Genomic DNA, 15,923 nt, shown 5'->3' with positions numbered 1-15,923 from the left:
GTTCCTCCGGACCACGATGCACCCACAAAACATATATCATACACAGCACATAAAACATAATATTACCACAAATAAGTTAATAAAGTAGGAATTTATATGTTTTCCCGATGGCCACGTGGGTTTCCACTGGGTGCTCCAGTTTCCTCCCACAGTCCAAAGGTTAGTAGGTTAATTGGTCATTGTAAATTATCCCGTGATTAGGCTAATGTTAAATCGGGGGGATCCTGGGTGATGCAGCTTGAAGGGCCAGAAAAACCTACTTCGCATAGTACCTCAGTAGAATAAAAGATGTTTGTAGTGCGCAGCACAGGTAAACAGTAAACAGCTCTGTGGTGGCAGATATTCATTGGTTTTACAATTGAGGGAAACTGTTACCCAGTCTGGCAGTCCTAGTCCTGATGCTCCTGAACCTCCTTCCTCATGGTAGTGGGTCAGAGAGATTGGGATAGATGGTAGGGATCCTCAACAATGCTTTGGGCTCTTCATCTACAATGTTCCCAGTAAATGTGACAAATCCTCAGAGATCTTGGGTGACTTCTTGAAAATATGATTTATTTTGTGATACATGAATTTGTGTAATTGAAATCTTGAGCTGTAATGGATTAAATATTAATGTAGCTATTTTCTTTCAACAGGTGTACATTGCTCGCACAGAAGGTACAACATCTGCCAAAGTCAGCTGGAAGTTTGAATGTGGATCACTGGGTCTGAAGATAGTTGATGTTACCATTCGATCCACCAGCCAGACATTTCAATCTGGAAAAGTTCAATGGCATCTATATTCAGATTTGATCAAAGTAGATTTAAGTGGAGGTGTGTATTGCCAGTTTATTAAACTTGATGTATACATATTTTTATTTACACATTTATTTATCTTTGATTTAGAGATACAGCACGATTACAGGCCCTTCCAGCCCAATGAGCCCGGTGCCCGGTAACTCCCATGTGACCAATGAGCCCAGGCCGCTCAATTACACTTTTGTGTCCGATTAACCTGTACGTCTTTGGAATGTAGAAGTAAACTGGAGTAGAAGAGGAAAGCCACATGGTCAAAGGGAGAATGTCTTTAAAGACAACAGTGAAATAGAACCGTTGTTGCCCCTACATTACAATGCATCACATGTCTTGCTATAAAAGCATTACACTAACCTCTACACCAGTGGTTCCCAACCCCTGGGCCGCGAACTGATACATTGCCGCGTAGAATGCAGCGGTGCAGTGGTAGCTTGAATGCACCCAGCACATCTCGAAGAAAAAAGCCAAAATAAACAAGCTAATTAATTACTCTACACTATCGTGCCACCCCATATCTTGCTGTAGTAGTGTTACACTAACCACTACACTATCGTGCTGCCCCATGCCTTGTTGAACATAATTTGTGCAAAACCAGTATGTACCAGTGGTGGTAATTATACTTTCTCTAATTTAGATCCGAGTGCTCATTCACTCAGTAATTTTAATGGATCTACTGAACTAATTTTGGAAGCTGAGATGAGTGGTGGTGATGGCGATGTTGCGTGGCAGCATACTCAACTCTTCCGACAAAGCTTGAATGATCATCAAGAGTACCCTATGGAAATCATAATAACACTGAAGGATCTTTAGAGTAAAGATGAATATCAATAGCAGCAACTGAAGTTTTAGAATTATTAAGACCATGTATTTTTTTATTGATGCATTAAGTCTTTACAGGAATTTGCACTAAGAATATTTTCAACGCCAAACTTTGAATCTTGATTGGGACTGATGAGAACACTTGTCCAAAGGAGAATATAGGTAAAATATTAAGTATACAATTGCTTTCTTGTATCATTTGGTGAATAAAAGTTGACTACTCATGTTTTATACAGTGTTTTCACAATGTTAATGGATTCTAAAACTAAATACACCCATAAAATAATTTATCTGTCATAGCTGCACATCACTTCAAAAGACATAATTGGATATTGCTGTTTTCAAATGCCTTCACAATATGATAATCAGAGAGCGCTACAGCACAGAAACAGGCCCTTTGGCCCATCTATTTCATGCCAAACTGTTATTCTGCATAGTCTCAGTGACCCATACCTGGATCATAGCCATCCATGCCCGTTCCTATCTATGTACTTATCCAAACTTCCCTTAAATATTGCAGTCAAACCTGTATCCACCACTTGATGATATGTGATACAAATGCAATTTTTGAATCACCTTTGAAATGATTATTACACCAGGATCCTTTGGATTTTATGGGTTTTGACTTCCTTTGAAGCTATTGTTGAGTACGTTATGCTTTTCTCTCTGGAGATGCTCCATCCATTTCATGATGGGGATAGTATAAGAAACTATCAATAAGCAATGGAAAGGTTATGTCATTGAGAATTTTCTGGAAATTATAGCATGGTCCATTTTTAATTAGGAAATTTGAGGCCACACGTGGTTTACAAACAGAGGAAATGTGTAGTGAGGAGAGGCTGTTGATAGGGCAAAGTTGCAGTGAACAGAATGAGTTGCAACGTAAAAGGTGGGCAAAATCAAAAAGGGTGAATACGGGACAACATACAGATATGTTGTATCTGAACGTGCACAGTATACAAGATAAGGTAGATAAACTTGCAGCACAGTTGCAGATTGACATGTAAGATGGTGTACTGAATCATGGCTGAAAGAAGAATATAGCTGGGCGCTTAATGTTCAACAGTGCATATTGTATCAAAAGGACAGGCAGAGGGGGCAGGGTTGTTCTGTTGGTAAAAAATGAAATTAAATCATTAGGAAGAAAGGTCAGAAAGCATTGAATCATTGTGGATAGAGCAAAGGAACTGTAAGGGTATAAAGACCCTGATGCGAGTTGTATACAGACCTCCAAACAGTAGTAAGGATGTGGTCTACAAATTACAATGGGAGATAGAAAATGCATGCCAAAAGGGCAGTGTTACAATAGTCATGGGGGATTTCACTATGCAGGTAGTTTGGGAACATCTGGTTGGTGCTGGATCCCAGAAGGAGGAATCTCCAGAATGCCTGTGAGATGAACAGCTCGTGGAAAGGAGAAGCTAAAGCCTGATGTATCAGTATTACAGTGGAGTAAAGAGAATTACAGGCATGGGAGAGGAATTGATTGGAAAGAACACTTTCAGGGATGATGGCACAGCAGCAGTGGCTGGAATTTCTGGAAGCAATTTAGAAGGCAAAAGATATATACATCGCAAAGAGGAAGAAGTATTCTAAAGGCAAGATGACACAACCATGGCTATTGAGAAAAGTCAAAGCAAATATAGAAGAAAAATAGAGGGCATGTAATAGAGCAAAAATTAGTGGGAAGTTAGAGAATTGGGAAGCTTCTAAAAACCAACAAGGCAACTAAAATGTCATTAAGAGGGTAAAGATGGAATACAAAAGTAAGCTAGCGGGTAATATTAAAGAGGATTCCAAGAGTTTCTTCAGATACATAAAGTGTCAGACCGCTGGAAATCGATGTTACAGAAGTAGTAATGGGGCATAAAGGAAATGGCGAATGAACTGAATAAATGTTTTGCATCAGTCTTCACTGGAAGACACTAGCAGCAGGTAGAAGTTCCAGGTGTCAGGGGTCATGAAGTGTGTGAAGTTACCATAACTAGAGAGAGAGTTCTTGGGAGACTGAAAGGTCTGGAGGTAGATAAGTCACAGGACCAGATGGTGTACACCCCAGGGTTTTGAAAGAGGTGGCTGAAGAGACCATGGAGGCATTAGTAATGATCTTTCAAGAATCACTAGATTCTGGAATGGTTCCGGAAGACTGGAAAATTGCATGTGTTACTCCAGTCCTCAAAAAGAGAGAGAGGTAGAAGAAAAACTATAGAGCAGTTAGTCAAACCTCAGTGGTTGGAAAGATGTTGGAATCAATTATTAAGGATGAGGTCTCAGGATACTTGGAGGCACATGATAAAATAGGCCATAGTCAGCATAGTTTCCTCAAGGGAAAATCTTGCCTGACAACTTTGCTGGAGTTCTTTGAAGAAATAAGCAGATAGACAGGAGAATCAATTGATGTTGTGTACTTGGATTTTCAGGCCCTTGACAAGGTGCCACACGTGAGGCTGCTTAACAAGCTACGAGCCCATTGAATTACAGGATAGATTCTAGCATGGATAAAGCAGTGGCTGATTGGCAGGAGGCAAGAGTTGGAATAAAGGGAGCCTTTTCTGGCTGGCTGTTGGTGACTAGTGGTGTCCCACAGGAGTCTGTTGGACTGATCCTTTTTATGTTACAGTATATGTTAATGATTTGGACGATGGGATTGATTGGACCTGAACACCTCCCTCTGCAACTGGATCATAGACTTCCTGACTGGGAGACCTCAGTCAGTCCAGATTGGAAGCAGCATCTCCACCACCATCACACTGAGCACGGGGGCCCCCCAGGGCTGTGTTCAGTCCACTGCTGTTCACTGTACTGACCCACGACTGTGCTGCAACACACAGCTCGAATCACATCATCAAGTTCGCCGATGACACGACCGTGGTGGGTCTCATCAGCAAGAACGATGAGTCAGCATACAGAGAGGAGGTGCAGTGGCTAATGGACTGGTGCAGAGTCAACAACCTTGTCTCTGAATGTGAGCAAAACAAAAGAGATGGTTGTTGACTTCAGGAGGACATGGAACGACCACTCTCCGCTGAACATCGACTACTCCTCCGTAGAGATCATTAAGAGCACCAAATTTCTTGGTGTTCACCTGGTGGAGAATCTCACCTGGTCCCTCAACACCAGCTCTATAGCAAAGAAAGCCCAGCAGCGTCTCTACTTTCTGTGAAGACTGAGAAAAGTCCATCTCCCACCCCCCATCCTCACCACATTCTACAGAAGTTGTATTGAGAGTATCCTGAGCAGCTGCATCACTGCCTGGTTCAGAAATTGCACCACCTCAGATCGCAAGACCCTACAGCGGATAGTGATGTCAGCTGAGAAGATCATCAGGGTCTCTCTTCTCGCCATTAGAGACACTTACACCACCCGCTGCATCCGTAAAGCAAACAGCATTATGAAGGACCCCACACACCCCTCATACAAACTCTTCTCCCTCCTGCCATCTGGCAAAAGGCACCAAAGTATTCAGGCTGTCATGACCAGACTATGTAACAGTTTCTTCCCCCAAGCCATCAGACTCCTCAATACCCAGAGCCTGGACTGACACCAACCTACTGCCTTCTGCAGTGCATTTTGTCTTGTTTATTATTTATTGTAATGCCTGCACTGTTTTGTGCACTTAATGCAGTCCTGGGTAGGTCTGTAGCCTAGTGTAGTTTTGTGTTTTTTACGTAGCTCAGTGTAGTTTTTGTATTGTTCATGTAGCACCATGATCCTAAAAAACGTCTCGTTTTTACTGTGTACTGTACCGGCAGTTATGGTCGAAATAACAATAAAAAGTGACTTGACTTCACGGTTTTGTTGCAAAGTTTGAAGACAATATGAAAATAGGTGGAGAGGCAGGTAGTTTTGAGGAAGTAGGCTACAGAAGGATTTAGATTAGAAAAATGGGGAATGAAATGGCAGATGGAACTGTGTCGGGACGTATATGGTCATGCACCTTGGTAGAAGAAATGAAAGAGTTGACTATTTTCTAAATGGAGGGAAAATACTAAAAATTGAGGCACAAAGGGACTTGGGAATCCTTGTGCAGGAATCCCTAAAGGTTAATTTGCAGGTTGAGTCTGTGGTGAGGAAGGCAAATGAAAGGTTAGCATTCATTTCAAGAGGATTAGTATATAAAGCAAGGATGTAATGTTGTTGGGCTCCAAAGGTAGTCATAGCCGAAGGGTGCTAGTGGGGACGAGCTCCCACTGCTAAACAAATGCTCTTCATGGCGTGGGTCTCAGCCTCTGACAACCAAGTCCAACTCCTGGCCTTCACGTGTGGCATAGTTGCTATGCCCAGCAGAGCTGTTCTCACTGACAGGAGAAGGGGCAACAGTGGGCCACTGGCGCCTTAAAACCTGTTGCTCCGGGCAGATGGGGCTCAGTAACCATAGCTCATTTAGGAGAGGGAAAACTCGGATTTCAAAACCTCCGCTGCCTTGCGGCTATACCCGCTCACGGGAAAGGCTTTGGGAGTAAACCCCGAGGAAAAACCCGGAGTCGGAGTCCTGAAGGTGGCTGACTGCTGTACCCAGCACCGGCACGGCAACTCTTGCGATGTTGCTGGCACCAAACTGTATTGACTTCCGTCATTCCTTTGGACCTGTCATCAGCATGGAGAGGGGGGGTCCCATTGCATGGGCAACAGACGGATCTCCATATCAACTCTGCCCTGGCTTGCGCCCTGGAGAGGCCACTCCCAGTGACTACCAGAGGCACAGTACCCATGGTCAACCACGACCGATGGAGGCCACAAAAAAAAATGTTGGTAAGGCCTCACTTGGAGTATTGTGAGCAGTTTTGGGCCGCCTATCTTAGGATGTGCTGAAACTGGTGGCTCTGGGTCTGTATTCACTGGAATTCAGAAGAATGAGGAGTGACCTCATTGGAACCTACTGAATGGTGAAAGGCCTTAATAGAGTGGATGTGAAGAGAATGTTTCCTATGATGGGATAGTCTAATACCGGAGGACACAGCCTCAAAATAGGGGGGCATCCATTTAGAATGGATGTGAGGAAGAATTTCTTTAGCCAGAGAGTGGTGAATCTGTGGAATTCTTTACCACAGGCAGCTGTGGAAGCCAAGTCTGTATGTATATTTAAGGCAGAAGTAGATAGATTCTTGATTGGTCAGGGCATGAAGGGATACGGGGAGAAGGCAGGAGATTTGGGCTGAGAGAAAAATGGGCCAAATGGCCTAGTTCTACTCCTATATCTTATGGTCCTATAAGTTTAATGTCGTTGAACCACACGTCTTCTGATGGTTGTCTATCATGTCTGACAATGACAAGAAATCTGTGCAGGAGAGCTTTTAATGTGAAAAAGACGATGCACCTGGGCAGTTCCACTCTTTCGACCTCAGAAGTTGGCTCCAATGGTATGAATATGCATCACCAAGTGGTGTCTTCCTTGTTTGTAGTGAATGACCATTACTTATTCTGTGCCTTGCCATGCTCTTTGCTCTCTACAGAGCATTGCAGTGCTGCCTTGCTGGTCATTGGATTTCACTGTAGATCTCATCTGCCCAATCCACCAGAGCTAGGACAGGCATGTCCCTATCTCACCAGGTTCAGCTCGCTTGTTGAAGCAGTGTGCCGGGGTATGGCCACTATCACAGGTGTCTGGAGCCTCAGGTAAGAGGGTGTCCAATGGAGATCAAAGGTGAGTGAGCTGTCCCAGAATGGACGTAACCAACCCCTTCACCAGGGGTGCTACCCCACCCCTGACATCCCATGCAACACACACACACACACACACAGCTAACTAAAACATCATACACAAAATGCTGGAGGAACTCAGCAGGTCAGGCAGCATCTATAGAGGGGAATAAACAGTTGACTTTTCAGGCTGAGACTCTTCAGGTTTGGAAAGAAAGTGGGAAGATACCAGAATAAAGAGTTTGTGGAGGATAGCTAAAGGTGAAAGGTGGAATCAGTTGGGTGAGAAAGATAAAGGGCTGGAGAGAAAGGAATCTGATTGGGGAGTTCCTCTGGGGACAAGCTGGAAAACACTGTACATATGGTCACACACAGCACATATGATTCAGTACACAAAGGCACAAAAAAGTATAGCAGAAGTCCCTGAATGGCAAGGCCTGAAGATTGACAGGTTGGCATAAGATATGAGGTGCATGTTTATGTCAGATGGTATAATGTTACTGGTACTATTATAATAAAACAAGCATTTGTATAAATATGTGAAGCATGGAGTCGTGGAAAAGTATAGCAGAGAGGCAGGTCCTTCAGCTCATCTAGTCCATGCTGAAATATTTAAACTGCCTAATCCCTTCTACTTGACCAGGACCATAGCCCTCCATACCCCTACCATCTATGTACCTAACCAAACTTCTCTTAAATGTTGAAATCAAGCTTGCATGCACCACTTGCGCTAGCAGCTCCTTCCACAGTCTGAGTGAAGAAGTTACCTGCCCCCCATGTTCCCCTTAAACTTTTCACCTTTCATCGTTAACCTATAACTTCTAGTTGTAGTCAGCAGCAATAAAAGATGGTAAGTCTGGATGAATAAAGAGCTAGTAGTTAATAAGTGCATTTTCTTTTTGTAATATTTGAAAAAAACGTGTTATTTTTAGACCATGAAAAACGTTATTCTGGATGCTTGTAAATAGGAAGTGAAAACTGATCACAACAGAGGGTGTACTTTGCAAGAAATGCTGCATCGGCTTGCCTTCATTCCTCCAGCAAAAATCAAAAAAAGCAGTATCTAACTATAAAGCATGGGCTGACAGCATCCACCTACCTTACTGAGTATTTATAGAATGCTTTTGTTATTTTTAATTTCTAGAGTCTATAAGAATGTGCTTTACATTAAATAGCCAGATTAAATAGGGTTGCTCAGATCTGGGCAGTGGAGCACAGTACAGGCCCTTCAGCCCATGGTGTGTCAACTTTTTAAACTACTCGAAGATCAATCTAACCCTTCCTTCCTACGTAGCCCTCTATTTTTCTATAATTCATCTGCCCATCTAAGAGTCTTTTAAATATCTCTAATATATTGGTCGCTAATAACACCCCTGGCAGGGTATTCCACAGAGCCACCATTTTCCACCACTCTGTGTAAAGAACTTTCATCTGACATCCTCCTACACTTTCCTCCAATCACCTTAAAATTATGCTCCCTTGTATTAGCCATTTCTGCCCTTGGGGAAAGGTCTCTGGCTATCCACTCTATCTATGCCTCGAATCATCTTGTATGCCTGTTAAAAGTCACCTCTCATCCTCCTCTGCTGCAGAGAGAAAAGCCCTAACTCACCATCCCCTCTTCACAAGACCTGCCATATGGGCCAGGTAGACTCCTCTCGAAAGCTTCCACATCCTTCCTATAATCGGGTGACCAGCACTGAACTCAATTTTCCCAGTGTGGAAGATAAAAAGGTAGATTGCAAGAAGTGACAGATAGACAAGAAATTTAGAGCCTTAATAGTGGAAGCCTTTGCTTGTCAGTAAGAGTGCTCAAGATCCAGGGTCTACAAAGAACCAGAATTAGTGGGTGCAGAGGATTCAGGGACGGTGAAGAGGATGGTGCTTATGAGGCTTTTGTGGGGAGGGGTGAGAATTAAAATTGAGGAATTTGTCATGGTTAACAAGCACCTGAATTTCTGCTGAACATGATTTTGAGGATTAGAATAACAGCTTTTTGGATGACCTAGTTTATTGGGTGTAGAATGTAAGAAGCCTGCCAGGAATGGTTTGGAATGGTAAAGCCTAGAGAAAGCAAGAGCATGAGTGAAGATATTCACAGTGCAGTGCAGTGTAGAAGGTTATTGTAGGTTACAACTGGACATTGCTAGGATGCTGATCTGTGAAGTGGCAGATGGAGTTCAATATGAAAAATGTGAATTGATAGTTTTGAATATCGAACTTGAAGGCAGAGTACAAGGGCGAAGTTATTACACCTTGGGGTATTCTGGAGTTCAGGGTTTAATTCCAGTGCTGTTCTGTAAGGAGTCAGCGTATGTCCTCCCTGTGGAATGCATGGGTTTTCTCCGGGTGCTCTGGTTTTCTCCCACAGTCCAAAGATGTACCAGGTAGTTTAATCTGTTATTACAGATCATCCTCGGATTAGGTTGGAGTTAATAGGGATTGAGGTATAGCTGGGGTGGCACAGCTGGAAGGGCCTACTCCACACTGTATCCCTAATTTAATTAATGGCAAGGTCGTTAGCAGTGTGGAGGAAGAGCGGGATATCAGATCCCTTGAAGGTGTTGCACAAGTTGAGAGGGTAGTTAAGATGGCGTGTGGTGTGTGGGCCTTCATTAGTCAAGAGACTTGAGTTCAAGAGCTATGAGCTCCTCAGACCATACTTGGAGTATTGTGTTCAGTTCTAGTCACCTCATTATAGGAAGGATGTGGAAGGAGGTTTCTGAGGATACTGCCTGGTTTGGAGAACATATATTATGAGCTAGGGTTTTTCTCTTTGGAGCGAAGGACGATGAGAGTTGATTTTACAAGATGATATGAGGCATGGACGGAATGGACAGCTGTTGCCTTTTCCCCCGAGCAAAAATGGTTGCTATGAGAAGGGCATAATTTTAAGGTGATTGGAGGAAAATATAGGGGTAATGTCAGAGGTACAGTAGCTTTTTTAAATAGAGAGTGGTGGGTGCGTGGAACGCATTGCCAACAGTAGTGGTAGAGGCAGATATATTTGGGAGGTTTAAGAGACCAGAATTGATGGGCACAAGGATAATACAAAAACAGAGGTCTAAATGAAAGTGAAGAGCTAAATTGATCTTTGAGTAGGTTAAAAGTTCACCTGTTTAATAAAATTGTGCCTCATCTGTTACCCTGTTCACATTCCCAGCTCTTATGCTCTGATTGTCTTAAGTGTCCAAAACCCTTCAGCAACCCTAAAAAATTGCTTTAAGAATGAACATCCAAGCTCATTGGGATAGAAAATACCAAAGACTGACAGCCTTCTGAGAGAAGGAATTCATTCCCGCCTCAGTCTTAAATTGTCCTTTATCCTGAAATTATGCCCCTTGTATTAGAGTCCCCAACCACAGGGAATATCCTCACAACATCCATAATTTAGACTATCCTTGGAATATTTTGTTCTCTCTCTTCTAATCTCTGGAAAGTGCATACATTTTCATAGTCATAGAAAACTACGCAGAAACAGGCCTTCAACCCATCTATCCATGACAAAACAATTAAGCTGCCTAGTCCCATTGACCTGCACTCAGATCATAGACCTCCGTAGCCTTCCCATTCATGTACCTATCCACACTTCTCTTAAATGTTGAAATTGAACCTGCCTCCATCACTTGCACTGGTAGATTGTTGCACACTCTCACCACCCTCTGAGTGAAGAAGTTTCCCCTCATGTTCCCCTTAAATATTTCACCTTTCACCTTTTCTGGCTTTCAGGCTAAATGGCCCATTTCTGTTCCTAATTTTCTTAGGAATTCCACTTGCACAGCTTCAACAAATTTGAAACTTCACACAGCGGTGGGAGTATTTAACTTACCCACAGTTACAGAGTTAAAAGTCTGCAGTCCCACACATTTTAGTGGATATTGCAATATTGGCTTTGAGTGTGTATCATTCTTCACTGAACAACTAGAAATACAGCCCCAGTTTACCAAGACTGGTTGGTAGCTAATGTAAAGGGCATTGCAGAAGTAGTCAGATGAAGGAAAGAGGAATAAATGGATAATTAGAAAAGGAGAAATAACACTTAAGGCCATGTGCCTGAATACAAACTAAGATCCAGCAAATTGATTGGATCCAAAGTTCAGTTTCCATGTTGATATTTGTAGTCAATCATACAAAAATTTAGGGTGATTGTATTTTATCTAACATAACAATATGTAGTAAAGTTATTCAAAACTGTTCCATTTGTGTGATTTACTTGTCTATGTTTACCTGAATTATCTCAAAGCATTTTATTTATTTAGAGATACAGTGTGGAACAGGCCCTTCTGGCCCAATCGGCCACACCACCATGCAACTCACATATATAACTCTAGAATAATCACAGGACAATTTATCATTTTTTAGAGTGGGTCTCTAAACTAAGTCATCATCATCATGTGCCCTGTCGTACAACGTGGGCAATTTTTTCCACGCCTGCTCAGTTGGCTTCATGTGACCCTGATTGGGTGTGGGTGTGGGGGGGGTGCTAAGCTGGTACTACACCTTGCCCCAGGGTGACCTGCAGGCTAATGGAGGGAAAGAGCACCTTACACCTCCTTTGGTAGAGATGTATCTCCTCCCTGCTGCCTGCAATAAACTAAAACTGCCATCAACTAGGACCTGAGCTAGGATTTGGAAAGTTTAATAGGCTGTACTCTGCTTGGAGGATGTATTTCACTGTGAATAAATTGGGCTGTTTTTAGAATGGATGATTTTCGAACATCCTGATCCGTACATTGAAAACTGGAACACAGAAGCGGCTGGTTAGAAGGAGACTCCAAGCTGTGTGGATCTCATATGAAAATGAACAAAACACTGACGATGTTATTGGATTACATTTGGTGGGGCAAGAGATTCAGAATCAGAATCAGGTTCATTATCACTGTAACACACATCAAAGTTGCTGGTGAACGCAGCAGGCCAGGCAGCATCTCTAGGAAGAGGTACAGTCGACGTTTTGGACTGAGACCCTTCGTCAGGCTGTCTTCAGTGCCCACTTTTATTAGGTACAGGAGTGGAACCCAGTGTGATCTTCTGCTGCTGTAGCCCATTCACTTCAAGGTTCAATGTATTCTGTATTCAGAGATGGTCTTCTGCACACCACTGTTGTAGCATATGGTTATTTGAGTTACTATTGCCTGCCTGACAGCTTGAATAAGTCTCCCCATTCTCCTCTGACCTCTCTCATTAACAAGGTGTTTATGCCCACAGAACTGCCATTCACTGGATATTTTCTGTTGTTTTTTTTTTTGCACCGTTCTTTAAACTCTAGAGCAGGGGTGGCCAACCTTTTACATTCCATGCGTCAACTTTTTTCACTCACGAGTTCAGATGCGCCATACAACTCTTGTACCCCCATTCAATTCTTGTAAAAATATGTTAATATAGAACTCGAGCGTGAAAAAAATTGCATCTGAACTCGTGTGTGAAAAAATTGATGCATGGAATGTAAAAGGTTGGTCACCCCTGCTCTAGAGAGTGTTTTTCATGAAAGCCCCAGATGATCAGCAATTTTTGAGATACCCAAACCACCCTGTCTGGCACCAACAATCATTCCATGGTCGAAGCCACTTAGATCAAATTTCTTCACCATTCTCAACAGCAACTGAACCTCTTGACCATGTCTGCATGCTTTTATGCATTGAGTTGCTGCCACGTGTTTGGCTGTTTAGATATTTGCATTAATGAGCAGGTACCTAATAAATGGCCATTGAGTGTACATAACCTGAAATTTGTTTTGCAGCAACAGACACATACAATTATTATAAATTATAAAATCAGTAAACAGTGTATAAAAAAGAATAATGAGGTAACATTCATCATTCATGGACCATTTCAAAATCTGTTTTTAGAGGGGAAGAAACTATTTCTGAATAGTTGAGTGTGGGTTTTCAGGCTCCTGTACTTCCTCTCTAATGGCATGTCTCAGATGAAAACGGTGTTATTATTTAAAACGACCTGTCCTGGGCCCAGCACATAGTGCAATTACAAAAAAAAAGCACATCAATGCCTCTACTTCCTTAGGAGTTTGTAGAGATTTGGCATGATATTCAAAACTTTGACAAACTTCTATTGATATGTAATGGAGAGGTATATTGACTGGCTACATCACAGCTTAGTGTGGAAATGCCCTTGAATAGAAAATCCTATAAAAAGTAGTGGATATGTCCTAGCCTGCCTGTTTGTTCTTGCAGAAATATGGCTCCAGAACAGCATCTTGTAGCATATCTACACAGAGCATTGTTGCATGAAAGCAGCATCCATCATCAGAGACCCCTCCACCCAAGTCATGCACTCTTCTCACTTCTGGCATCAGGAAGAAGCTACAGGAGCCTCAGGACTCACACCACCAGGTTCAGGAAGAGTTACCACACCTCAACCATCAGGCTCTTAACCAAAAGGGCTAACTTCACTTGCCCCATCATTGAAATATTCCAACAACCACTTTAATGAATCTTCACCTCCTATTCCCGTTATTTATTATTTCTTTCTTTTTGTATTTGCACAGTTTGTTGTCTTTAGCACACTGGTTGAACACCTAAATTGGGTAGTCTTTCATTGATTTTGTTATGGTTATTATTCTATAGATAATTGTTAAATATGCCTACAAGAAAATTAATCTCAGGGTCATATTGTGACATACATATACACACTTCTATAATAATTTTACTTTGAACTTTGAATTGGTAAATTGGTTTATTATTGTTACATGTATCAAAGTGCAAGCTTATCTTGCATACTGTCTATACCGATCAGATGATTACACAGTGCATTGAGGTAAAACAGTAACAGAATGAATAATGAAGTGTTAGTTACAGAGAAATACCATCAAATTTAACAGCTACAGATGGAGTTCCTTTGCAGCTGTTACATTTACTCACTACCTTGCACCTTATTGTCTGCCTGCACTGCACTTTCCCTGCAACTGTAACACTTTGTTCTGCATTGTTATTGTTTAACTCGTATTATGATTTTACTATGTACTATGGGTTTTACCTCAATGTACTGTTGTAATGAAACAACTCCTGGCCCCAGATGGAGAAACTAATCGTGAATAAATACTTCTACAAAGGGAATCTCTCCATTGTCCAGCATAGCTGGAAACGTTTACACTATTGTGAGTGACTGGAGACAATGTAAACGGAGGGTAATGCTTTCACATTACAGACGCCGGCCATCACTCGCACCCGGAGCTCTCTCCACCCCCGCCCCCCGCTCCGATAGACGTCACCGCCGGAACGGGATCGCTGATAGGCGGCCGGGAGCGCCGGGTGAAGACGGAGGCGGGTGATTGGCGGAGGTGACCGGTTGTCCGTCGTTCGCTCGGCGGGACGGAGTGGAGCCGGGCTGCGCGCCGCGGGTGGGCGGTGAAGCTGAGGCGAAGGCAGGGCAGAGGAAGGAAGGAAGGAAGGAAGGAGGGAGGGAGGAGGAGGAGAAGACGCTGACGGATGCGCTGCGGCCTCCTCGCTCTCCCATTGTTCGCGCTCGGCTGTGTGAGAGCGCGCGGGGCCGGCCGTTGACGCGAACTCGAAGCAGGCCGGCCGCCCGCAGAGCCGGAGCTCAGCTTCCATCTTCTCGGTGGGGAGCCGGCAGGCCGCTCCGAGTGAGGGTATCTTGTTTTCCGGCTATTGGGACGGAGGGGAAGCGGCCTCGGCCCATCCTTCGCTCTGATCTTCTCCCCCCTGAGAGCGGCGGTGGCCTCGGACTGAGGCGGGAGAACGGACCCTTTTCCATCACCTACCTGATCCCTGTCAGAGGGGAATCGGCCTCGATCCGCCGGTCCTATCCCTCCCGGGCCTCGGTCGGTAGCTTGAGCCGGGCGCGAAGCCCGCTGATGTGACGGGCCGGGCGGCTGGAAGATCGGACGGGATTTGGAGCCATCGCTGCCCGGACGGTCTTGTGTCCTAACCGGGAAAGCGAACGAGCCGGCGGAGAGAGTCCAGTTGAACGTCAAGCGAGCAGAGGCGGCGGGGCAGGCGAGACAGAGCCCTCGGCAAGATGTCAAAGGGAGACGGAGAGTCCGGCGGCTTGACCTGGGTGGTGAGTATGTTCAAGTTCAAGTTTAATTGTCATTCAACCATGCACATGAACACAGCCAAATGAAACAGCGTTCCAACAGGGCCAATGTACAAATCACAGAACCAACTGCATACAGCACGTATAATTATGATGACAGTTACAAAAAAAATATGGACCAAGTCCCTGAGTGTCATGGCCTGCAGATTGATGTTCAAAATAAATCTATTATCAAAGTGTATATACATCTTACCATAATCTACCCTGAGGTTTATTTTCTTGCGGGCATTCACAGTACATACGAAGAAGCACAATAGAGTCAGTGACAAACCACACAAAGACAGACGGACAACCAATGTGCAGAAGACAATAAACTGTGCAAATGCAAAAATAACTAAAAAAAAGCAGTAAAAATTGAGAACATGAGATGAAGAGTAATTGAAAGTGAGTCCCTAGATTGTAGGAACAGTTCAGTGTTGGGATTGAGTAAAGTTTTGCACTCTGGTTCAAGACCCTGATGGTTGAGTGGTAATAACTGTTCATGAACCTGTTGCTGTGGGTCCTGAGGCTCCTGTACCTTCTTCCTGATGACAGCAGTGAGAGGAGAGCATGTCCTGGGTGGTGGGAATCCCTGCTGGTGGATGCTGCTTTCCTGC

The 15,923-nt window shown here is 43.6% G+C and overlaps 2 protein-coding genes across 5 annotated transcripts in view; both read left to right on the top strand.

The window, feature by feature from the left end:
* Positions 1–1,863, top strand: part of ngly1 (N-glycanase 1) — a 40,385-nt gene extending 38,522 nt beyond the window's left edge. For all 3 annotated transcript variants that reach the window (XM_063069469.1, XM_063069471.1, XM_063069470.1), the window contains 2 exons: positions 636–813; positions 1,430–1,863. In XM_063069469.1, the coding sequence (XP_062925539.1) occupies positions 636–813; positions 1,430–1,605 (354 nt within the window). In that variant the 3' untranslated portion in view covers positions 1,606–1,863. The remainder of the gene's footprint in view (positions 1–635; positions 814–1,429) is intronic.
* A 12,733-nt stretch (positions 1,864–14,596) lies between these two features.
* top2b (DNA topoisomerase II beta) overlaps positions 14,597–15,923 on the top strand; it is a 96,658-nt gene continuing 95,331 nt past the window's right edge. For both annotated transcript variants that reach the window (XM_063069468.1, XM_063069467.1), the window contains exon 1: positions 14,597–15,291. In XM_063069468.1, the coding sequence (XP_062925538.1) occupies positions 15,250–15,291 (42 nt within the window). In that variant the 5' untranslated portion in view covers positions 14,597–15,249. The remainder of the gene's footprint in view (positions 15,292–15,923) is intronic.

This window comes from Mobula hypostoma, chromosome 17 (genome assembly GCF_963921235.1).
Source record: "Mobula hypostoma chromosome 17, sMobHyp1.1, whole genome shotgun sequence".
NCBI classification, from domain to species: Eukaryota; Metazoa; Chordata; class Chondrichthyes; order Myliobatiformes; family Myliobatidae; genus Mobula; species Mobula hypostoma.
This window is presented reverse-complemented; position numbering and strand designations above follow the sequence as displayed.